At 44.6% G+C, this 12,434-nt stretch overlaps 1 protein-coding gene across 1 annotated transcript in view; it reads left to right on the top strand.

The window, feature by feature from the left end:
- Positions 1–11,183, top strand: part of LOC130277527 (zinc finger protein 862-like) — a 26,387-nt gene extending 15,204 nt beyond the window's left edge. The window contains 4 exon segments of the mRNA XM_056528204.1: positions 7–133; positions 135–195; positions 5,848–6,483; positions 6,787–11,183. Of these exon segments, the coding sequence (XP_056384179.1) occupies positions 7–133; positions 135–195; positions 5,848–6,483; positions 6,787–8,948 (2,986 nt within the window). The 3' untranslated portion in view covers positions 8,949–11,183.
- Positions 11,184–12,434: the final 1,251 nt, after the last annotated feature.

The raw sequence follows: 12,434 nt of genomic DNA, 5'->3' as shown, positions 1-12,434 counted from the left end.
CCTCAGATACGTGGTGATATCTCGAGAGGAGAGGGAGCAAAACCTCATGGCGTTTCAGCACAGCGAGAAAATTTACTTTCGCGCGTGTCGTGATATTCAGCCCGGGGAGAAGCTGCGGGTCTGGTACAGCGAGGGACTACATGAAAAGGCTGCACAGCATGTCTCAGGAGACAATCATCCGCAACCTCAGCCGAGGTAAGATCCGCCACCTACTACCTTTCTCCGTTTCTCTCCAGCTCTTCCTCCCTTTTGAATCTACCTGAATTAAAGGGAATCTAGTACGGATGTTTTATATGACTTAAGATGCACACTTTAACCCCTTAAGGACGTAGGGCATACAGGTATGTCTTAAAGAGTACCTGTCCTTATCTTGTTAAATGTTATACTCCTCCCAGTTCACTGCCCCCATCATGATAAACCACCCCCTGCCTTTATTTTTGTTATTTTTTAGTTTTCTACCTTGGTATTGCTCTGTATTTTCTGCTGAGTTCTCAGTCAGATTCACAGACTGGGAAGGGGCGTTCCCCAGCAGGTGTGACATCATCTGAAGCCATACAGGGGAGAACTTCCTCCCTCACTCTGCTACACACAGCCCCAGAGCTGTTCACTGTGAGATGATCTATGATTGGCTAAGGCTGCACACACCCACCTCAGTATTTCCTGATTTTGGACTTCTGCCAGGCCAGCAGGAGTCCAAAGTCTGTGCAAGAGATGGGGGGGAAATGTGCTCTGGACAAGTAGGGAGACACCTAGTGGCAGCTTTTTAAAACACAAATAAAAAATAGAATTTCTTTTTTAAACAAAGTACATTAGAAAGATTTTTTTTATTTACCATAAGGAGTGTAATAGAAAAATTAGTTTTAATGATAGTGCCCATTTAAGGACGCAGGTAGTACCTGAGGTGCTCTCACTTTCCGCCTCTGCCCGTTAGTTAACCCTTAACATTCGCGGAAGCTCAAAGGACCATGTCGTGTGGGTTCGGTAAGCTAAAATGGCGGAGGAAGGTCCCCTTACCTGCCTCTTGTCGCTGATTCACTGATGTATCCTTGCTTGGCCGGGCTATATCAGTAAATGGATGATCTCCATAAAAAAAATAAAAAAAAAAATAAAAAATGTTTTTTTCATCATACATCAGAAAAAAGAAAATAATAAAAAGCGATCAAAATGTCCCATCAAAACAAAAATGGTACTCCGATAAAAACTACAGATCACAGCGCATTTATACGGTGAAATAAAAAAAAGTTATAGGGGTCAGAAAAGGACAATTGTATGCATACCAATTTTGTTAAATAAAGTTTGCAATTGAAAAACTATATAAACTGGGTATTGTTTTAATCGCATTGACCGACAGAATAAAGATAATATATTATTTTTACCATAAAGTGCACTGTGTAAAAACCAAAAGCGCCAAAAATTAGCAAAATTGCTGTTTTCTTATACATTTCCGCCCACAAATAAATACTTTTTTGGTTTTGCGGTACATTTTATGGTAAAATGAGTCATTACAAAGTACATAACCGTGCAAAAAAAACAAGCCCTCATATGGGACTGTAGAGGGAAAAATAAGAGTTATGGATTCAAAAAGGAGAGGAGGAAAAAATGTAACCGCTAAAAATTCTCTTAAAGGGTTAAAGGGGTACTCCAGAGGGGATTTTTTCCCCTTATTTCAAATACACTGGTACCAGAAAGTTATACAGATTTGTAAATTACTTCTATTTAAAAATCTTAATCCTTCCAGTACTTATCAGCAGCTGTATGCTACAGAGAAGGTTTGTAGTTCTTTCCAGTCTAACCACAATGCTCTCTGCTGCCACCTCTGTCCATGTCAGGAATTACTGGAAGGATTAAGATTTTTAAGTAATTAACAAATCTGTATAACTTTCTGGGACCAGTTGATTAAAAAAAAAAATTATCTTAAGTACCCCTTTTAAGACGTCAAGGTAGTTTCCACACGTAATGGGGGCCATATGGGGGCCTAAAATGGGCCATATGTTACTAAAACAAAAGATCAGTGGCAAAAAACTTTTGTAATTTTATTTACTTTACTCTATTCAGATAGGGTGGCCATTTTTGCATAAATTTATAACAGGAAGTGTGTCAATAATTTTAACAGGTTTGTATAAGCTTTCAGTCTGTTATATTCAGGGCCGTTGCTAGGTCTTCAAAAGAACCAAGGCTAGAGGCCATAGACCAGCCATGTCCCTAACCACACCCTCAGACACGCCCTAACCACACCCTCAGACATGCCCTAACCACACCCTCAGACACACCCTAACCACACCCTCAGACATGCCCTGACCACACCCTCAGACATGCCCTGACCACACCCTCAGGCACGCCATGACCACACCGTCAGACACGCCCTGACCACACCCTCAGACACGCCCTGACCACACCCTCAGACACGCCCTGACCACACCCTCAGACACGCCCTGACCACACCCTTAGGCACGCCCTGACCACACCCTCAGACACGCCCTGACCACACCCGAACCACACCCTCAGACACGCCCCCGACCACACCCTCAGACACGCCCTGACCACACCCTCAGAAACGCCCCCGACCACACCCTCAGATATGCTCCTAACCATACCCAGCCTCCTTTTTTAATATTCTCCCATTATGTACACAAAACACTGCACATATGCTACCAACACTCCATTGATGGTTTAGAGAGCAGTGCCTCTACATAAATTATATAAATTGAGGTGGTCAGTCTGGCAACATTTGGTGTGCCTGTGCACGGCACATACTTTCCCAGAAGCCACCGCTGACTTAAAGGACATCTGCACCCTAAATACACCTATCCCCTATCCACAGGATCAAAGGGGGTCCGAACGCTGGGACCCCCCGCAATCTCCTGCACGGGGCCACGGATCTGCCGCTGCTCTCCCGTGCAGGAGGCAGGCCTGCCGCAGCATGACACCGCGGGCGACACACCTCCTCCATGCAGTTCTATCGGAGAGGCGGGGAGGCAGCGTTCGAACCTCCCCGCCTCTCCCATAGAGCTGTATGGAGACAGGGCGTGGATGGGGCATACTTATTAGTCGCAGCTATTGCCCCGTTCAGGAGATCGCGGGGGGTCCCAGCAGTCGTACCCCCTGCGATCAAACACTTAACCCCTATCCTGTGTATAGGGGATAAGTGTATTTAGGCTGCAGATGTCCTTTAAAGCAGCGGTGGCAATCATTTTTTGAAAAAAAATGGGCGACCTAAGACCCAGGGCTACTGATATACTGGTCACTTCCTGTTTGCAAAATGGCTGCCACCACAACATGCAAAAAGTGCCAATATCTCTGTAAGTAAAAGTAATATAGTTACCAATGTTTTTGTTCTCTCTCTCATATCTGATTTAGTATTATATAGTTAGTTTTTCATATTTTATTAAAATCCTCTTTAAATAGCCCCCCCCCTCTTTCTTCCCATTTGTACTAGTTTGTTCTCACATTCCAGTATTGTTAAAGGGGTACTCCGCCCCTAGACATCTTATCCCCTATCCAAAAGAGATAAGATGGGATAAGATGTCTGATCGCAGGGGTCCTGCCACTGGGGACCCCGCGACCTCCCTGCTGCATCCGGCGTTCTATTTCTCAGCGTCAGGTGCAGTGTCGGAGGCTCGGGATTTCATGACCATGCCCTGCTCGTGACATCACGGCCACACCCCCTCAATGCAAGCCTATGGGAGGGGGCGTGACAGCCGTCACGCCCCCTCCCATAGGCTTGCATTGAGGGGGTGTGGCCGTGACGTCACGAGCCTCCAACCCGCATCACCAGTCATCCGGCAGGGAGCGAAGTTCCCTCCGTGCACCAGATGTCTGGGGTACTGCAGCCGAGATCGCTGGGGTCCCCAGTGGCGGGACCCCTGCGATCAGACATCTTATCCCCTATCCTTTTGGATAGGGGATAAGATGTCTAGGAGCGGAGTACCCCTTTAAATTTAGAGTTGTACTGACCCATCAGAATCATCAGAGGACAGGAAAATACTCTTTTGAGGTTGGGCCCAAAGGATAGGGGATAAGATGTCTGATCGCGGGGGCCCCCCCCGCAATCTCGGCTGCAGTACCCCAGACATCCGGTGAATATCCCTGATAATGAACACCAGTGCCAAAATGGGCCCATGCGGACAACGCAATATAAAGGGACATGCACTTGTAAAGCACAGCTGCATGGTGGGTCCGGATTCATACCTAGGCTGTTCATTGGCTCTCCACATAACAGGTGGGAATAATATGCAATATAGGTTCCCTTTAATTCTGATTCTTTTCCATATATATGTAATGCTTTTACAGTTATGCACCATGTGTACCTAGCTTTTTAATTTTTTTTTCATGACCAACTTGTAAAAAGTTGAAAATGAAATATGTAATATAATATGTAATGTTAAATAAATAATTTATCTCTATTGCAGTCATGTATGTCTAGTGCTGAGAACCTCATGGGCGGGGCCTGACACAGAATCAAATGTCTTCAAAGAAAGAAGCTGTCATGCTCCACCCCCACAGTTCCTTCACTAGACCTTAAACGATATATCAGCTTTGTTTGGCGGGTTTATCTTTTTGATGCCAGTCATTCATTCTAAATTTATAGAGGGGGGGGGGGGGGGGGATCCCCCAGCTGGGACCTCCATCAGAACAGAGAAGCCCACATGGAGTGATATGTGTGGAGTGAAAAAGTGAACAATGCCTTTTAACTATTAATTTACTGTTACATGCTCTTTTAAGTGGCCCTTTTACTATGTTTTATATACTTAAAGGGGTATTCCAGGAAAAAACTTTTTTATATATATCAACTGGCTCCAGAAAGTTAAACAGATTTGTAAATTACTTCTATTAAAAAATCTTAATCCTTTCAGTACTTATGAGCTTCTGAAGTTAAGGTTGTTCTTTTCTGATGACACTTGTCTCGGGAAACGCCCAGTTTAGAAGAGGTTTGCTATGGGAATTTGCTTCTAAACTGGGCGTTTCCCGAGACAAGTGTCTCGGGAAACGCCCACGATTTTGTACATTATCAGTATCTGCAATTACCTTGCCAGTAATGCCCTGACCCCCCCGCCCCGGCCAGAGACCACCGCCACCGTCGCTGCCCTATTGCCTCCCCCATCCCCGGTTTTATAATGACCTGTTCCCGGGGTCTGCGCTACTTCTGGCTCCTGCGACGTCCTGCGCGCTTAGCAGCGCAATGACGAGTGACGTCCTCAACGCGACGTCACCGTCAGTGCGCACAGTGACAGCTCAGGACGCCGCCGGAGCCAGAAGTAGCGCGGACCCCGGGAACAGGTAATTATAAAACCAGGGATGAGGGAGGCAATGGGGCAGCGGTGGTGGTGGTTGGACTAGAGAGGACCCAGGGACAGGCAGGGGGAGAGAAGCGGGCGGCGGTCTCTGGCCCCGCAAAAGCCGCTGCAAATCAATGAACTGCAGCGGCTTCTGCGGGGCCGGGTGGGGTGGGAGGGAATAGCCGATAACTTATACCGGAATATCGGTATAAGTTATTGGCTATCGGCCTGAAAGGTCACAGATTATCGGTATCGGCCCGAAAAAATTGATATCGGTCGATCCCTACCATGAATGAATGAACTACACGGACGGTGAGTGCAAATTCACCCCTCTCTATTCATATAAATGATAGAAAGGGATTGGGGGGCTAAACATGGATCTGGATGTACTCTGAAAGGGTATTTGAAATGGGGAATGGAACACTATGTGACCTATATAACTTTACGGCATTCTCTTGAGGCTTTCCCTAAAATGATGGCCGTCTCCGATGGAGGCAACCTGTAAAAAAAAAAAATTATTTGATAAGGGAACATGTGGCAAAATGGTAACACACCTAATTTTCCTTTCTAGGAGAAAGAGGTTTGTTAAGGGAAAACAATGACAGAGTCTTGGAAAACCAAGAAGACATGAAGGGCCCATTTCCACTCACAGCCCTTAAGCAAGGGAAGAGCCTCTACAAGCGGAGTTGTGAGGAGGGAGAGCTAAACCCTCATGCCAAGAAGAAAAAAATAGATCTGATCTTCAAAGACGTCTTAGAGGCTTCTCTGGAGTCAGCTAAGATGGAAGACCATCCCCTGGTGACCAGTAGTCCTATATTGGGAAAAAGGGTTCCCAAGTATCAGTATGAGGACCATGGAGATAAATGTAAAATAAACCAAAAGTTTTCTTCCCAAAACCAAACCAGAATTGCAATGGAGTGGAAGGTCCCTCACAAGGTCGCTCAAGGTCTAGACAGGGAGACCAACTTAGTAGAAGATGATCAAGAAGACCGCTCATCTATCAAAGTAGAGAGTCCTGATGAGTTATCTGCCATTGGTGATACAGACGAGATCCCCACCACTTCTTTCTGCCCAAACTGTATCAGGTTAAAGAAGAAAATCCGGGAGCTTCAGGCTGAGGTGGAAATGCTAAGGTCTGGAAAGGTCCCAGAAGTACCTCAGTTGCTTCCTCAAAAAACTGAGGTTCCAGAGTTTTCAGATACTTCAGGTATGGAATCAGCACTTGCCTACAGTTTATGTTTAGTACTATTAGTTAGCCTTATCTAGTTATTTCTACCAGTAGGCTATACAATGTACAGAATGTAGACTTGTTAATCCCTAGATTTTTGTTTAAAAAAAAAAAAATTGGGCAATTTATTACTTAAAAACTTTTTAGTCTTCCAGGGTCACATGGTGCATAATAAATACATCCCAACATGTTCTTACTCTTTTTACTACTTGTCTTAATGTTTTCTTTCCACATCCATGTGAATTGTTTTGGGTTGACATGTTGTGTGTTTTTATTTCCCAGCTCCAGAAAACCTGTCCATCGCACCCAATATGATAGAAGACGATGATCAGGAGGTAGACTCAGCGGACGAGTCGGTCTCCAACGAGATATTGGCATCTGCTGACGAGCCTTCTAAGATGTCCGCGTCCTCCGGTAGACGTATCCGGCGTTTCAAACAAGAATGGTTAAAAAAGTTCTGGTTCCTGCGGTACTCGTCTACGCTGAACGAGATGTGGTGTCACGTGTGCAGGCAGTACACGGTGCAGTCCTCAAGGACTTCAGCCTTTATCATTGGTTCGAAACAGTTTAAGATTCACACGATAAAGCTCCACAGCCAAAGTAACCTCCACAAAAAGTGTTTGCAGCTCTACAAGCTCAGGATGCACCCCGAAAAGACAGAGGAGATGTGCAGGAACATGACTCTTCTTTTCAACACAGCATACCACTTGGCTATGGAAGGCAGGCCTTATTATGACTTCCGACCTCTAGCAGAACTACTGAGAAAGTGTGAACTCCGCGTAGTCGACCAGTACATGAACGAAGGTGATTGTCAGATTTTGATTCATCACATCGCCAGAGCACTTAGGGAAGACTTGGTAGAGCGTATTCGACAATCACCTTTCCTAAGTATTATCTTAGATGGGCAAAGCGAAGACCTTCTGGCAGATACGGTGGCGGTCTATGTCCAATACACAAGTAATGATGGTCCACCTGCCACAGAGTTTCTCTCTCTTCAAGAGCTGGGCTTGCCTACCACTGAAAGCTATCTCCAAGGTGTCGACAGGGCCTTCTCAGCTCTTGGCATCCGCCTACAGGATGAGAGGCCAACCATAGGGTTAGGAGTGGATGGAACCAACATAACGGCTGGACTAAGAGCAAATATGTATATGACAATCAGGAAAACCTTGCCTTGGCTACTGTGTTTACCGTTCATGGTGCATAGGCCCCACTTAGAAATTTTGGATGCAATAAGTGGAAAGGAACTTCCATGTTTAGAAGAATTAGAAAACAACCTGAAGCAGCTACTTAGTTTCTACCGGTACTCTCCCCGTCTGATGTGTGAACTTCGACTTACCGCCGCAACACTTTGTGAGGAGACGGAATTCCTGGGTGATATTCGGGGGGTGAAATGGATTATAGGGGAGCAGAATGTGCTAAATGCTCTGATCAAGGACTACCTGGAAGTGGTGGCTCACTTAAAAGATGTCAGCGGTCAGACCCAACGAGCCGATGCCTCAGCTATCGCATTAGCCCTTCTTCAGTTTCTCATGGATTATCAGTCGATTAAGCTTATCTACTTTCTTTTGGATGTGATTGCGGTTTTGTCCCGTCTGGCCTACGTCTTCCAAGGCGAGTACCTCTTGGTGTCCCAGGTGGACGAGAAAATAGAAGAAGCCATTCAAGAAATCAGCCGCCTGACTGATTCTCCTGGGGAATATCTTCAGGAGTTTGAAGAAAACTTCCGGGAAAGTTTTAACGGGATCTCCTTAAAGAACTTGCGTGTGGCCGAAGCAAAGTTTCAGTCCATTCGGGAGAAGATTTGCCAGAAGACCCAACTCACCCTTGCCCAACGGTTTGATTCCCGTAGCCGAGTGTTTGTCAAAGCTTGTCAAGTTTTCGACTTGTCTTTGTGGCCCCGGAGCACGGAGGAGCTCATAAGCTACGGAGAGGAGGAAATGCTGCAAATATACGAACACTTGAGTGGCATCCCGTCATTCCTTTCGGACTGCAGGGAGGGTACCGACACCAGGAGCGGTATGTTGATGGAATGGCGGGAGCTCAAGGCTGACTACTGTACCAAAAACGGTTTCAAAGATTTGATAGGCCATATCTGTAAGTACAAACAAAGATTCCTCCTCTTAAACAAGATAGTACAGATCCTGAAAGTACTCCCCACTTCTACGGCCTGTTGCGAAAAAGGCCGTAACGCCCTTCAGAGGCTACGCAAAAACAACCGCTCCAGGCTAACGTTAGATCAGCTCAGCGACCTCTTGACCGTAGCGGTGAACGGGCCGTCCATCTCTAATTTCGATGCCAAGAGAGCTCTGGACAGCTGGTTTGAGGAAAAGTCAGGGAACAGCTACTCCTTGTCTACTGAGATGCTCAGCAAGATGTCCTCCCTCGACCAGAAACCCATGCTTCACTCTATGGAACTCGGCTCCGAGTATTACCAAGACATTTAAAGATACTAGGGCCCTGAAGCTATTGGATATGTTTTTTTTCTATCTATACTACTTTTTTTGGTATATTATAATGAAAAAAAAAATTATAAAAAAGAAATATATATAAATATATATTATATATATATTAATAGAAAAAAAAATCCCACTAAATATTTACAAAAAGACTGAGCCTTTTATTAGGAAACCTCACAAATGGTATCACATTTTTTCATCTATGGCAGCTGGAATTAAGGGGATACGGTTTCCTCATGGCCAGAACAGGACAGAGAACCCACCAATCTCCAAAAAAAAAACTTTCCCCCAAAGCATGTGGAACCCAACCAACTACCTTTATAAAACCCCTTTTTTTGCAGCTTTTTTTTTTTTTTTTGTACCCCTCCAGTTTGTTGATAGGTCAGAACAAAATTGTATATCAGATTCCAAAAAAAGTCCAAATCCACATAAATTGTGAGGATTTTGTTTTTTTTATATATATATATCTAATTTAATCTATGTTTTTATCCTAATTTGTATTCTCCTTCAATGTATAATGTTCAGAAATATGTATGTACTATTTGCTATCACCGAATGGGCGAAATTTTTTTTTTTTCTTACTGCCTCTCTTTCCCCTTGGGTACAATGGGGGGACGGCGCTTCCGGGTCCAAAGCAAGCTAACCGCACCTCGGGGAGACTAAGGACAAACGCTGTAGAGGTTACCCTCCAATGTTTATGACAAAGTCACTTTCCTTTCTGACACTTACAATGTTTTGTAATCACACATAATGTATACTTATTGTATCGTTTGGGGGTATTTTATGGCAGATTTTATGTTCTTTAAAAAAAAAAATTGATATCTTTTTATTTTAATTTTGTTGTACTGTCTTCATCTGTACAGATGTCGCAGAGCTGAGTTTGCTATTTGACGAAATTTACAGTAATATTTCACAGATAGTTGTATCTGTAGCTTTCGATAAATCTGCAAGGTCAACCTAAAGCGTTCAATGGCAAACTCAGCTCTGCTATATCTGTGTATTGCTTCAGAGAATAATTTAAACTGGTATTCCAGGAAAAAAAAAATCCTATCTCAACTGGCTCCAGAAAGTTAAACAGATTTGTAAATTACTTCTATTAAAAAATCTTAATCCTTTCAATAATTATCAGCTGCTGAAGTTGAGTTGTTTTCTGTCTGCAAACAGTGCTCTCTACTGACATCTCTGCTTTTCTCGGGAACTGCACAGAGTAGAAGAGGTTTTCTATAGGGATTTACTTCTAAACTGGGCGGTTCCCGAGACAGGTGTCATCAGAGAGCACTTAGATAGAAAAGAACAACTCAACTTCAGCAGCTCGTAAGTACTGAAAGGATTAAGATTTTTTAATGGAAGTAATTTAAAAATCTGTTTAACTTTCTGGAGCCAGTTGATATATATATATAAAACATTTTTTTTCCTGGATAACCCCTTTAATGTTGTGAAAAGAAGAATAAGCTAAGGGGTCAGAGGTGCATTATTTGTTTCCTATCACTGTTACTATTTTTTTTAATGGTTTTTAAGATAAAATATGGTCAGGTGGGAGAAAAAGAAAATGATTAAAGGGGTATTCCTGCTATAAACATTTACCACAGAGGGTGCAGAGGTAAGGACGGGTTCACACTTCGGAATCTCCAGACGGACTAAATCCGGACGGAGATTCCGGGTGTGGGCAGTGCTGACTAAATCAACCGGCGCTAGGACCGCGCAGACATTTAATCCCCCCACCCACCCCATAGACGGCAATGTCTGTGGAGCGGAGATCAGCCAGAACATTGAACCAGTGGCGGAATTTTTTGTGGGGATTTTCCGGGTGGAAAGTCTACGAAAACTCTGCAGTGCGCACCGTGCAGGGGAATCCCACTGGCAGCAATGGGACTCTGCTGCATCGGAATTTTCAAAGGAATTTCAAAACAGAATTTCGCTCAGAAATTCCGTAGTTTTAACCCAGGCTAGAAGTCACACCCTGGTTCTTGTGCATAAGGGGCACTGCTACCTTTTTGTACATAGTAAATGGGGCCTCTATTGAATTTTGCTTAAAGGGGTACTCCGGGCCCAAGACATCTTATCCCCTATGCAAAGGATAGGGGATGAGATGTCGCCACTGGGGACCCCCCCCAATCTAGCATGCAGCACCCACCTGTAAGTACTGCCGGAAGCACTGTAGGCTCTCAGTCTTATGCCTCCCGACCACGGGGACGGAGTATGGTGACGTCACGACTCCGCCCTCGTGTGACGCCCCGCCCCCTCAATGCAAGTCTATGGGAGGGGGCGTGACTGTCGTCACGCCCCCTCCCATAGACTTGCATTGAGGGGGCGGAGCCGTGACATCACAATGCTCCATCCCCGTGGTCGGGAGGCATAAGACTGAGCGCCTCCAGCGTTTCCTTTGGATAGGGGATAAGATGTCTTGGGGCCGGAGTACCTCTTTAAAAGTCTGAGAATAGACTGGTGGGGCTGACTTTTGGGACCTCCACCAAAGGATAGATTAGGGAAGCTTAGTCCTACGGTATTTGCTTTGGGGGAAGTTGTATAGAACCCTTTCTCAGTCCTCATTGTAGCAATTGGTGGGGGCCCCCATACCTTGATAAATGTTAAAATGGGTTATCCAGGACTATAATTTACGTCCTATCTATATGAAAGTTAATAATAAGTATCCCACTGTTGGGATCCACACCGATCATCAGAATGGAGGGTCTCTGGTCTCCCTGGTGAACAGAACAGCAGTGTGCATGCTCAGCCAACGCTCCATTCACTTGCTGTGGGACTGCTGAACATAGCCGGGTGCAATCCTGTCCATAGGAGATAACACATAGTAGGGTTTCCCAACCAGGGTGCCTCCAGCTGTTGTAAAACTATGGGGTTTTGCTCATACCCGGGACAGTTCCTAAAATGGACAGAGGTGTCAGCAGAGAGCACTGCAGTCAGACATAAAGAAAATAACTTCCTGTGGAGCATAGAGCAGCTGATAAGTACTGGAAGGATTAACATTTTAAAATAGAAGTAATTTACTGATCTGTTTAACTTTCTGGCACCAGTTGATTTAAAAAAAAAAATGTTTTTCAGCGGAGTACCCCTTTAAGGCTGGAATACCTCTTTAAAAAGGATCAAGAGACACGACAATCTCCTTGGGGGATGTCCATATGTATAAGTAGGGCATTTAGAGAGGGGTTGTCCTTATGAGTCCACCCCTTTGGGATCTGTTCCTAGTTTGCACCCAAGCCCCCCCCCCCAAAAAAAAAAAATTTAAATAAATAAATGAAAACTGCGAATGACAACTCGATCTCTTATCCAAAGCAGCTATTTTCTGTCCTGTAATGTAAGATGTGAGGCAGGACTCTGTCACCCTGGTTACTAGCAAGCTGCAATATTGCAGGCACTTTTTATAAAAATTCTAAAAAAATATATATATATGAATAAAAAAATGCATAAAACGCCTGCAGTAAGTCGGTCCTTTGTGTATAAGCCTCAAATGTCCTG

The sequence above is a fragment of the Hyla sarda genome, chromosome 6 (assembly GCF_029499605.1).
Source record: "Hyla sarda isolate aHylSar1 chromosome 6, aHylSar1.hap1, whole genome shotgun sequence".
NCBI lineage: Eukaryota > Metazoa > Chordata > Amphibia > Anura > Hylidae > Hyla > Hyla sarda.
This window is presented reverse-complemented; position numbering and strand designations above follow the sequence as displayed.